The sequence below is a fragment of the Grammomys surdaster genome, unplaced genomic scaffold (genome assembly GCF_004785775.1).
Source record: "Grammomys surdaster isolate TR1022 unplaced genomic scaffold, NIH_TR_1.0 546, whole genome shotgun sequence".
In the NCBI taxonomy this organism is placed as follows: domain Eukaryota; kingdom Metazoa; phylum Chordata; class Mammalia; order Rodentia; family Muridae; genus Grammomys; species Grammomys surdaster.
This window is the reverse complement of record NW_021604965.1, coordinates 381723-395108: the sequence shown is the minus strand read 5'-3', so window position 1 is coordinate 395108 and position 13386 is coordinate 381723. Positions and strand designations below refer to the sequence as shown.

General features: G+C 39.6%; 2 protein-coding genes across 2 annotated transcripts; one reads left to right on the top strand and one right to left on the bottom strand.

Moving 5' to 3' along the window:
* Positions 1-5643: 5643 nt before the first annotated feature.
* LOC114633178 (C-C chemokine receptor type 5) lies at positions 5644-11222 on the bottom strand. Its single transcript, XM_028781787.1, has 2 exons — positions 11128-11222; positions 5644-8496 (listed from the first exon to the last, which is right to left on the bottom strand). Exon 2 carries the CDS (start codon positions 8483-8485, stop codon positions 7424-7426), a length of 1062 nt encoding a protein of 353 aa, XP_028637620.1. The 5' UTR covers positions 8486-8496; positions 11128-11222; the 3' UTR covers positions 5644-7423.
* Positions 11223-12098: 876 nt separating this feature from the next.
* Positions 12099-12587, top strand: LOC114633184 (H/ACA ribonucleoprotein complex subunit 3). Its single transcript, XM_028781797.1, has one exon. It carries the CDS (start codon positions 12159-12161, stop codon positions 12351-12353), a length of 195 nt encoding a protein of 64 aa, XP_028637630.1. The 5' UTR covers positions 12099-12158; the 3' UTR covers positions 12354-12587.
* The last annotated feature ends 799 nt before the right edge of the window (positions 12588-13386 follow it).

Sequence of the window (13386 nt, the reverse complement as noted above, 5' to 3'; positions counted from 1 at the left end):
TACTTTGTGTAAGAGATTAAACCCAACCTCATGCATATTCAAACTAAGAAGGATGTCTAGTGTCAGAAGCCATCTATGAAAGGCTATGGCAAGCGAGTTTTCTCGAGATGGCCCAATGTTTTGCAGGGCTGTGTTAGGTGTTTTCTGAGATGCAGGGTCCTCATAGACTTCATCCCAGTATTGCTTCTTGCAGCTGATATTTCTTTCTTGCCACTATTACATAACCTAATGATCCATAAGCATCATCCCACCTTATTGAGCAGATTCCCTGCAGAATCAACATGAAGATGCACTTTCATGTAGTAATGCTGTGTAGGTGAGCTGATGATTCCAAATTCTTGATAATGATTTTTTAGAACTCATAAACTGATACAAGTAATCTCAAGTCCCCTATAGAATCAAAGCTGCAAATAGAGCTCTGTAAACCTTCATGTATCACAGGATAATTGCACTAGGAAAAGAAAGCAAGCTTGGAACACATTTGCAATTAAGTAAACATTCCTTCTAGGTCCGGAATGAGGCCACTATCTGGTAACTAAATGTCAAAACCTGGGAATGGGCAATTTATTGTAGATACAAGGACAGAAAATAAATGATGGATTAGTCTATATATACAAGACTTCAAAATAATAAGACACAAGGCAGATGACTTGTCTCTTGACAATACCTTGCTAACACGACACAAAAATTATTGCTTTAAACTTATAATGAACTTATGGAGCTGGTAACAGATAATGAATGTTTAGTCAGGAACTAGTCTTAATGAAAATACATATAAACAATTCTGCTATAACTCCTTAAGCCTTGGTGACCTATGACATAAATTTATGTCTAAAAAAAACCAAACAAACAAAACCCATGTGATCAATTATCCTGAGAATGTATAAAAACTGAGAAAAACTACAATAAAACAGTAACTTGGCCTTTCTCTCCTTGATCCAGTATGTGTGTGTCTCTGTATGTGTGCCTTTCTTTTCTTCTTGCTCTGATTTCTTTTCTTTTCCTTTTCTTTTTTCTCTGGCTCAATAAGAGTTAAGGAATTCCAAGTCTCTCGCCTGGCCAGTGAGAGGCCTGATCACAAAGAAATGTACCAAAGTAATTAAGTTTCTTTTCCCCTGCTGCTATTCTGGAGGAGTTAAAGTGCCAGAAGCCAGTGGCTTTTGGCCACAGAACAGCAAAGAGTTAAAATAAGAGTTAAATTGCCAAAAGTAAGCATCTTTTGGCCCTGGAATCACCAATGCCACCCTTGCTGCCTTTCTCAGGGAACTGTGATGCTAGGCTGGACCCCAGCAGTCTAGCACTACCATGAATTATGTACACCTTACCAGTTAGGACACAGGCTACATATGCTCATCAGATCCACATATGTACTAAGGAAGCTGAGAAGAGGGGAATTCTGAGCCCGGGAACAACTCATGAAGAGAGGCAATGGATGTAGCATGACAATACTTGTGTAGATTAAAATAAGGTGTCTGGAGACACTTTGAGTCTCCTGTGGTCAGGCAAAATATCAGGGACATTCTATGAGTAAAAATTCAACCACACAAATCAGGCAGAGCCTGTACAAGTCTCCTCTTTTTGAAGAGCCCTCTTTCATGCGGCTATGGTTAGCTGAGAACACTGCAACAGGGTTTTCAATCATGTTACTGTGGATACTCTGGACTTAAGTTTTTCTAGTGGAATAGTGTGATGTATCTTGTCCACCAACCTGATTGGATTGAGAAGTACCTAGAAGAACATAATAACACCCTCCTCTAGGTAAGTCTTTGAGGCTGTTTATAGACAGACTGATCTAAAAGCTCATGTTCTCGTTGAGTTACACCATAAGTCAGTTCACACAGAGTCATTAGAGTCTCATGTGCCTTATGTGTTTCAAGATAAAAAGCAGATAGACATTCTCAAAAAACTTCTACAATAGCAAATATCTACAAGGATGTCTGTGAACTAGGTGATACTATGTTAAGGTCTCACCATCCAGTATCTTATTTATCCCCTCATCAAAACTATGAGACAGATATTATTATACTCAGTTACAGAGAAGAAAGCCAAGGCTTAAAAATAGTACACTTCCATAGTAACTCAATACCCGAATGACTAAACACAAGTCAAACTACACTATTTATATGTACACCAGACTTGGAATATTCAATATAATAATCCTGGCCACATTAAAATTAAATATAACTTATAATCTATATTACCTACATTCTACATTCATGCACTATGCTACCATATTAGAAGATACAGAGAGAGAGCATGGCATTAGGGAAATTCTATTGGGCAGCCTGGTATAGACATTTTCTATCCAAAACATCCCTGTCAGCTAATATTAGTAGTCTTCAAATTACCAAAAGGAGCCAAAGGCTATAAGAACTCAGATTACTTCCTAAGCTCCCACTGCTTCAAGACGATGTTCGGGCAAACATGACTTTTAAATTCTTACCTTCTGAGCCCAGAGTTTGGTCTTTACCATGCAGAAAAGCCTGAGTTGTCCAATCAACAGATGATTGATTTGATTATATATTGAGAAAACATTATAACTTCTTTACAGGATATTTGTGAGTAATCTAAGATAATGGAAATCAATGTAAGTACAAAAATTCTGGAGTAAATATAGACTATCCTGAAGCATTTCCACTATGTTTTTATTTTTAAACTTAGTTGCATTATGTTTAGCTATACTTAGCTTCACAAAGGGGCCTTGTCTTGACTCAAAACAAAAACGGTAACTTATATTTGCTTTTCAGAAATAATCCTCACAGGGTCATGTTTTGTGTATAGCAAAACATGTCCAGACAGTGACACTATTGATAAACCCTCTTTAGGAGATAAGGTCTGGCTGGCTTTAAGGCACTAGGGATGATCCTTTGAAAGTTATAGCTTGCCCTTGATTCTGGACTTTGCTTTCTGGACTTCTGTAACATGAACAATCTCTGGTGTACGTGCCCATGAATTTTCATACAATGCTATGACTTCCTCATAATGAACTAAAAATATGAGCCAAAGTAGACTTCTCCTTCCTTCAGTTGTTTTAACTGAGTACTGTGGTCACAGTGACACAAAAGTAACTAATACAAGCCAAGCTTTGTTTCATGTGTATGTGTGTACAGAATCAAATTAGGTGCCAGGCTATCTAAGAGTTACTCTCTTAATGCTAAATTTTCAATCTTTTCAGAATTAACATTGCCTGACCAAGTCATGATTTTCTTCATACCCCAATACTCACAGTGTATGTGACAGTGCTCAGACTCCAACCATTGTACCCAGTATGACAGACTTCAACCCAGTCTTCACTCCCAGTATCTCAAACTTGACTACTTTGAGAGCCACCTGGCAAGTTTCTAAGAGTTAGAAACACAGGCACATGTGGGTTGATTAACCAGAATTGTTTGATGTAGAATTGCAGTGGTACTTAGTGCAAAACTCCCCATGTCATTTCAAAGTGAAGCTAAGACTAAGCCAGGACTAGAATATAGCCTTCGTTAATTGTAAGCCCAACTCTTGAATTTATCTAGGCATGATTGTAAGTGGTATCAGACCCTCTCCCCACCTACTTACTCAATGGCTTATCACTGACTGCACATTGAGATTGGGAAACACTGTCATAACTTGCTAATTCTTGGGTCCTCTGAAACCCTCTTTGAGGGCTTGGAGTAGACCCTGCTTTTCACCTACAGAGGGAGGCGTCTGGACTGAGCGATCCTCAACAGCCTTTCCCTTGTAAAGGTATATAGTTTCGTGAGAGTGTTTCATCCATGTGGAGGAATAACGGTAATGAAGAAAAGAGGATAAAAAGAATCAAAGAAAACCACCTACATCTCAACTTTATTGGAACACTGCAAACACTTGGGAAATGCAGGGTTAGAGTGAAATGCAAGGAGAGTTTGGGGCATTTCATGCATGTGAAAATACCTGTTTATAAATAATTTCCAGAGCCTTTTCAAGGTCTGGGCTCCAGCATTCTGCAGATCCACCTGAAAGAATGATTTCAACCAAAGTGTCAACTGGTGTCCTCAACTGATGTCCTTCCTGTTCTTCTGAAGCAGTGAGAAAGAGCTGTGTGTCATCTACCCTGAGCTGCTCTGGATATGCCTCTGTCCACACTGGAATTAAAGACACAAACAGTAAACAATTCAGTGAAACCATGCTCCTTAGTTGTGTGATGTGGTCCATGCTGGTTGCCAAACATCCTTGTTATTCGATAGTTGGCCACTGGAGGGCAGAATAGAATCAATATAGCCTAGGCTATTTGTAGTTTTTAGAGCTTTCCCTTTGACTCAAGCAGGAAAAAGGGTCATTTTTCTCTATGTATGCGTTAAAACTCATTTTTGAACCAGGCAATGATGGTGCACACCTTTAATCCCAGTAATTGGGAAGTAGAGGCAGGCATATTTCTGAGTTTGAGGCCAGCCTGATAGACAGAGGAAGTTCTAGGGCAGCCTGGACTACACAGAGAAATCCTCAAAACAAACAAAACTCCCTATTTTTAAAACAAAATATGCTCTTGAGGCATTACAGAATTATAATAGCACAGAAATTATAATTCATCTAAATAGAAGCAATATGGAGCTAAATGGGACATTAAAATATTTATAAAATTATGAAAGAAATATATACATAGTCATATGATACCTCAAGCAGTTTTTCTTTGTGAAGTCATCTAACATTTGGAAAGGTAAGAGGGAGTGTGTATATCAGCTATAACAAAAAAAGAAATGAAGAAACAGATATTTTTGTAATGGTTGGTACTGATTGGTTGCTTTACTAGATTTAGAATTAACTAGGACACTCATTTCTGACTGTAACTATGAGGATGTTTCCAGAAAGGATTAGCCAAGAAGGGAAGACCCACTCTCAATATGAACAACACCATCCTGTGGACTAGGGACTTGGACTGAGTAAAAGGAGAAAGAGAGCTGACACCAGCATTCAACTCTGTGCTTCCTGGATGTAGATGTGATATGACCACCACGGTCACACTCCTCACACACCACAACAGAGTGTATTCCTTCAAACTACCAACAACAGTAAACCGTCCTTCCTTAAGCTGCCTTTGTCAGATATTTTTTCACAGCGACAAGATAAGTTATTAGCACACTTTCCCTCATCCCCACTAACGCTGGCTTTATCATAGCAGATAGAGGTCTCCCTTCCCCCGACTCCTTTCTCTCTTCTAAGCCCAGATGCCTTCCACTCTTCTTTGATACTTTCTACCTTCAAATCTAAAAGATGAAAAGCAACCCTTTGAATCTGGAAGTTACTGAACCACTCAGCCTGTTTTACTTTCTATTTGTTTGTTTCTTCCATTAGGAGCACAAACAGCCCGACCATCTTTGCACACCTTCTTCAGAAACTGAGGCTGTAGCAGACTGAAAACCAGCATGGTCCAAACTCTCCTTGGAGCATCTATCCTCTCCCTGAACAAGAAACATGTGCACAGAAATCCCAGTGTTATAGAAGATCCATTACTGAAATTATTAACACACTTTTACAAGAAAGAAAAGAAAGAAAGAAAAAGAGAAAGAAAGAAAGAAAGAAAGAAAGGAAGGAAGGAAGGAAGGAAGGAAGGAAGAAAGAAAGAAAGAAAGAAAGAAAGAAAGAAAGACAGTGCTCACCCTCCTGATCATGTGATTCCCAGTCAAATACCAGACCACAAAGTTGCATATCTTTATTTTCAACCAGATTCTTGACTTCTGAAATAAATTTGTAAATATGTTAAAACTCTTTTGATGGGGAGTAAGCACAATTTAAAATTTACAATCTTTCAAGGCAACACTGCTTAGAAACTGCATGCTTAGACATAATATCTTTAACAACAAATTATTATGAAAATATTTTTCAGGAGGAAAGTTAACACTAAAAATACTTTAAAGGAAATATAATCATCACCACCACCCACTTAATCTAAGAACTCTATATTTAAACAAGTATTATTTGGGGGTGTTCTCCAAAACAACTACTTACAAAATACTCTCATAATTTTATGTACTATTCACTAAATGTACACTTGATTCAAAGTATAAAATGCAATTTTTTACAAAGCACTTTTTATAAGATTCATTACCTTCAAAGAATTTATAACTTTCTATATGCTAACAAATATAAAAATACAGCTGGGTGTGTTCATATATACTTGTAATCTCAGAACTTGAGATGTAAGCAGGAGGATCATGAACTTGATGCTAGTCTGGGCTACACAGTGGGGAAGAAGATGTGTATCCCAGGAAAGAAAAAAAATCAAACATTCACTTCCTGCTGACAGTCACAGGACTCTGGTTTCATAATCGGAGCTTGAGAGAAACCAGTAGCACCTCTTGTTAGGCAGATACTTTTATCTTCTGAGAGATTCTAACCTCTTTGTTTCCTCCCCTAGCCTTCACTACGAAGATCTTAACTGTTCTAAAATTCAAAACAATTATCAACTCCCAAAACAACAAAAATCCTAAACCTTTCTGAAATGGCTACATTTAGCATTGTTTGTGTGGAGAAGCCATCTGGAAAGTGTGACTGAAGCCCTCACACTCAGCCTGGAACACAGAGGGCAATAGTTAGGCTTTCATGACTCCTGGAGTGCACAACTTGCTTCTAAAATGAATCTCCCAGATATGATGATTGCTAAGTAAATAGAGAAAATTGGTGTTCTTCTCTCATCTCTTGGACCCTCTGCTCAAGGTTATAAAGTTCCGAGTTCAAACTATGTAAACAGTCCTCATCTAGAATCACAAGGGGTTCGTGTTATTCCTAGACCTCAGGCTCATGATTCACAATCCTGGTGTTTCACAGCCGTCTGGCTACCCTTCAGGATCAAAGCTGGTATGGTAAGATTTAGGTCTGAAGGCAGGAGCAAAATGCCAGCCTGAGACAACATTATATTCAGGCTGTAAAATGAGACTACCTTCCTAGGCCAAACTCTTTCCTCTATTTTTCCCTTGTATTTGCTGTTTTCCCCAACCTAATTAAGCCTAGGGGTTCTTGTTCACTTCTAATTCCAATTTACCTCAAGTTCTGCTGACTCTACATTTTATATGCAGAAGTGGTTCTTCCCTGTTGGCAATCAGGCACATCCGTGGACAGCAAGAAGCGACTTTATGCCAACTAGGCATATTTACAGCCACCTCTCAGGAACCCAGCTACGAGACATGTCATCTCTAGGTAACAGTGGCACCCCTGCGTCCCTCCCTTTGCACATGTGCCGTGGCCCCTGCCTCGTGTCTCTTTGTGCATGCTTCCCCTCCCAAAGACTCTTTCTCCTCGCCTCCCCCGCCCCCATTTCAGCTTTAAAAGACCCAATCTATCTAAAATAAATATCAAAAAGATGCACGTATCTTGGGCCCTCTATGATACTAATTTCTTTTTTTAAAAGAACAATTGTATCCCCTAAGTTACATAGAAAAGCTAAGTGATACACAAAGCTCAACCCAGGTCATAAACCAGTAGAAACTTCTTGTTCTCCCGTGGACCGTGTATATACTGAGCTTACACGATCTGGATTATCGTGCTGGAAAATTGAACAGCGTTTGCAAAAGCGTTTGACAATGTGTTTTCGGAAGAACACTGAGAGATAATTCCGGAACTTCTCCCCAACGAAGGCATAGATGACAGGGTTTAGGCAGCAGTGTGTCATCCCAAGAGTCTCTGTCGCCTGCATGGCCTGGTCTAGTCTATTAGAACTACTGCAGTTATTCAGTCCAAAGAATTCCTGGAAGGTGGTCAGGAGGAGGACAATGTTGTATGGAGCCCAGAAGAGAAAGTAGACAACCATGATGGCAAAGATGAGCCTCACAGCCCTGTGCCTCTTCTTCTCATTCCTACAGCGAAACAGGGTGTGGAGGATTCCTGAGTAGCAGATGACCATGACCAGTAGGGGCAGGATCAGGCTCAAGATGACCATCTTTAATGTTTGGAAACTCTTCCAGAAATGATATTGAGTGTGTGGAAAATGAGGGCTGCATGTATAATGAAAACCTTCTTTCTGAGACCTGGTAAAGATTATTTCTGGGAGAGAGGCAAACACAGCCACCACCCAAGTGACTACACTTGTTATCACCCCAAAGTTGACCGTTCTGGCTTTTAAAGCAAACACGGCATGGACAATAGCCAAGTACCTATCAATCGTCAGGAGGATAATGAAGAAGATTCCACCGAAGTATCCAATGTGATAGAGTCCTGTGAATACTTTACACATGATATTCCCAAAGACCCAATCATTTGCAGCATAGTGAGCCCAGAACGGGAGCGTGAGGAGGAAGAGCAGGTCAGAGATGGCCAGGTTGAACAGGTAGATATCAGTCATGCTCTTCAGCTTTTTACAGCTTATCAAGATGAGGAAGACCATCATATTGCCCACAAAACCAAAGATGAATACCAGGGAGTAGAGTGGGGGCAGGAGCTGGGCTGCAATTTGTTTCACATTGATTTTTTGGCAGGGTGCTGACATACCATAATCGTCATAGGCATAGGTAGCAATTGACCCTTGAAAATCCATCTTGCAAAAGCCTATGAATAAATAAAAAACAATGCTTAATAAAGTTTAAAGCAGTTACTGGCCTACCATAATTATTGTTTTATAACTTAAGTAGATCTTTGAGGCATAGATTTCTACATTTAATTTTCCCATCATCAGATGGGTCGAAATTCACCAAAGATGTGTTTCATCAAATAAAATTTTGCTTTCCATATCAATGTGGGGTGAATTAATCTGTGAAACTGAGTCAGGGCCTATGTAACTCATGGGCTTAAGATCTCTAATGAAGATGCTGTTTCTAGGTGTTTATCCATAAATGCTACATTTCACACAAATGCCAGTAAGAATGAGTAGCGGGTGCTAATCACTATTCAAAGCTTCTTACATATGCATTTGCTAAATGTTTGAGTTAATTGTTTGAGGCAGACAATATACTGTTTATGTCTTTCTAGACAAATCATTCCCCAAGTACAGAGAGAAAGAATAAGTTAATACAAAACCACACCACCAGGAAGTAACTGACTTTGAATTTGGACAGTATGAAACCTTAACTGACATATGCTGCTTGTCACTCTGGTAACTAATAAGATCTCTCTCTCTCTCTCTCTCTCTCTCTCTCTCTCTCTCTCTCTCTCTCTCTCTCTCTCTCTCTCTCTCTCTCTAACATGATTTGCTCTGAGCTTCCCAGAACACTGGCTCTTTCTAGATGGTAACCGATTGGGAGAGCAGTAGAAGGGTGGGGGCCAAAACTTTATTCTCCAAGAATAAAGGTTGCTTAGTATAAATAATATTTATTCTCCTTGAGTCTGCATTGTTCTGGGGCCAGAAGCCAAAGGCTTCAGAGTAATTAACACCTGTTGCTTAACAACAGGGGATTAAGTAAAGGATTTGTTGCAAGTGCTCTTTTCTCTGGTCAGGCAGCCAGAACTGGTTAACGCTTCTTGAATCAGAGAGAGAAAGACGTCGCTCACACAGATACATACACACTAGGTGAAACAGAAAATGACTGCATCACTACATTTGGATGGATGGATGGATGGATGGATGGATGGATGGATGGATGGATGGGTAGGTGAGTAGATGGCACAGATTCCCATCCCCCAGCTACCCCCTCATCTTTATTTCTTTTCTCTGGCCTTTTTACAGACAAAAGTTATTAGATAACTACCTCATAGATAAAATGTTATACAAAATGGGAGTTACAAAAGGATGTTGATATTAAGTTTAAAGCAGTTTTTCATTCTGTATGCTCATTTTAAGTTCATAGTAACGGTTTCACATGGCTTTGTCTTATCACAGTGCACACCTGTGGCTTCATTCTTGGACCTGAATACTTTTTCCTTGAACACAAATTTGTCCCAAGCATATTTCTCTTTTTAGTGTAGTGACGAGAGCTCATTGTATTTCTTATTATGCAGCCTTACTTACCATTATGAGGAGTGGGCACATTCTATTCTTGATTTTAACTTTATTACAACTTTCTAGCAAACAACTAAAACCATCTCTTAAAACTTTCTTCCCAAGATTATTTGAATCAAATCAGGAAAATTGTGAATTCATCTGACAGCACTGATTAATTCGTGAAAGTTCATCTTTATGTTGATCTGCAAGAAATCTCACCGATAGGGTGGTCTGATGCCCAGGAATTTTTAGGCTATGTGATAGTGATAGGAAAAGGCATATCAGCTGTAAGAAGCAATCCTGAAGTGAAGTCTCTTGGGACCTTGCCTCTCAGAGCTTTGTCCATGCAAAAAGGCGGATCACCTCCATGAAGGCCACCAGCTAGCCTTAGCCTTTCCCAGATGGCTTCTCTGTAGTCAGGATGAAATGAGCTAATGTCCAAATACTCAAACAGTGTCATAGAATACAGCATCAGTAATCAAAGTAGACCATTCTCATTTTTTTCTCTAAAGTTATTTCTGCTTCCTGAGATTCCACCGTCAAGAGTTCTCACGTAAGTAGAAGAGATGGTCAAGTAGGAAATGATTCTCCATGGGTGATAGTCAGTGTCCAGCCTCTACAGCCAACTGGCTTGCCCTATCTAAATTCCACTGTTTTACTTGAAATTTTTCTCTACTTAGTTCTCTAAAGCTCTTCCTACTTCCCAGTTAGGCAGCTAGGAGAAGCACCCCGCAAAAATTCTCACCTTCAAGTGCTAAGCCAGAATAAGAATTCACTACTAAGTGTGCTGTAGAAACTTTGATACTTGTGATCTGATACAAACTTAGACGATTTTTAGGTTTCTCTATTTTCTTGGACACAGGCAGGGCATGGAGAGAAGGAGAGAACAAGGGAGCACAAGAAACTTAGAGCTTCTGGTACACACATGACCCATGCAGAGATTTCACCTCTTTTCAGCTGATTATCAAACCAGATTTCACGAAATATCATTGCTCTAGAAGCTATTTTTAAAAAGTAAGGATTCTGCTTGTTTTATAAAAACATTGTCTCTTTTAAATATTTCATTCTCAATTATGTTTTGTGCGTCACACGCTGAAACATATCCTAAATTCTTACCTTTCCTGTGTCTTAGAGATTATATTTTCAGATAATTCTGTGAGCACCTGGTGCTGACAGATGTCCCCTCAGGATTTCCTGTTAAAGTTTTTACTCATCACCGAGGCTGAGCTAACTAGTCAACCAAGGGCTGAGAGGTGACTTACCAGAGTTTCTTGTAGGGGGAACGGATGTTTCACCTCCTCTGGCTGGGAGAGCTGTACAAATCAAAAATACAGTATAAAGTAAGAAACACAGTTTCTTTCAGAGAGGGTGGAGTTTAATGAGAAAAGGTATTACGTAGTGTTCAGGGTTGGGGCGGGGGTGTCAGTTCAGTTCTTCTTTTTTTCTTTAAAGTTGCACTTAAAGTAAAAAATAGAAGGCAGCTCTGGTATGAAAGGTTTTTTTTTTTGAGGAGATTCCTTCTTCAGACTCTTTTACTTGTGTTCTCTGCTCATCCAACTACACACTTTGTTAGAAATTAGGAAAAAAAATAAGAGGGTATTAATGCCAGAAGAACAGGTATCCATTAATTAAAGCCCACATTTGAATTGAGAGAGTCACTGTCTAGGAGACAAATAACGCATGCAGTATCTCTGATTCTCACTGGTAAAGCCAAAATGGTGAGAAAATTTATTCTCCTCATAGTTGTTCTTAATTAAAGTAAACTCCAGCCAATTTAAAGTGAGATGAGGGCCTTATCCCAGACATCAACCTTGCTACTGCTTTTACTCATCCTCCCTTCCCTGTCCTAAATTTCACACTCATAATTTTTACTGCTCAGTATGACTTTTCCGTGTAAACTAAAACAACTGGTTGTCAAACAGGTACACCATACATCTTCCTGGAAACTAAACATAGTTCTCTTTTCCCTCATATATCTGGTTGCTAGTGAGATACAAAATTATGCATTTCACATAGGCATTTATAAGTGCCTGTTCTATATCAGATTTGAAGGTAACAGAATGTCTCACTCCAAGAACATAATTAATCTGGAGCCATGAAGGATTTTTCACCTAACAATGAAGAGAAGCGCATGATAAAATTCAGGAGACTATAATAATGCCGTATGTAACTATGTCAGATCAGCGGGGTGGTTGGTGGAACTTTAAAAAAAACATCAAGAAAAGACAGCAGAGACTCGGGGCAAACGCGGCTGGCGGTAAACGGAAAGGTGTCTTTCTGCTGTGGGGCAGTCATGTTTCTCCAGTATTACCTCAATGAGCAGGGCGATCGCGTCTACACCCTGAAGAAATTTGACCCCATGGGACAACAGACTTGCTCTGCCCATCCTGCTCGGTTCTCCCCAGATGACAAATACTCAAGACACCGAATCACCATCAAGAAACGCTTCAAGGTGCTCATGACCCAGCAACCGCGTCCTGTCCTCTGAGGGCTCGTTAATCTCTTGTGCTGCTAGTCCCCCGGCCGATTATCAGCAACCAAACGCACTGTAAGCCTTGAAGCCTTCCCATGCTGTTTAGAATGCTGTCTTACTCACTACGTGAATGAGTCTATATTGATGGGCCTCGCCCGTAAAAGGAACAATTTTTTTTATCATGTTTTGACTTGCTGCCAGATTATTAAAGATACAATGACTTGAAAGTTCAAAAAAAAAAAAAAAAAAGAAAAGACAGCAGAGCTAATAACACAGCACAGAGCTGCCAGCGAGACGCAAGAGACCCTGAAAGACACAAGACTTCTGTAGCCAGTGTGTCAGGCTGAATAACAGTATTCACTTCATGGTTTGTTGTAACAGGCTGTTGTCTTCAATAACTCCATTTTGCTTTGTCCTTACTCCTCATTCCCAAGATATGGCTTTCTCTTTGCACTCCAGAGCATCTTGTCTGCAATGTAAGTCTAGACCACCACCAGGATAACAGTAACTCTGGCTAGCATAGGATTATCTGACTCAAGTTCCTGGGAATGCTAATTCTATACATTACCCCTAATTCTCATTTTCCCCAAAACCTTGGAAGCAGGGAGTTGAGGCTTCAGTTTGCTTCCTTCTGGGTGACTGGCATCTTTAATAAAGACTGTTTTCTTTTGCTCACTGTATGCCTTCTGATGATTAATTTTCTTCGTGGTAAATGTCCAGACCTGAATTTGGTAGCAACAGGAGGTTAACAGCAAGTTTATAGACAAACCACAACACAATAAACAACACTCTCTTAATTACATACTCAGAAATCTTTTCAAAATAAACACAATTTAAAATCTTCATGTTTTAAAATCGTTTTCTGAGATAAACTTCTTCACTGCTGCTAGACAAATGTTATAATTCTGCATGTGAATATTATTTACTCTTATTGTCATCATGTAGATCTAGGGCTTAGCCCTGTGCTGACATAGTTTCACAGGGTAGCTGAAGACACTGGAGATCTAGCTCACCCCCCAGAGGGCAGTGTGGAGCCCTATACAGGCCC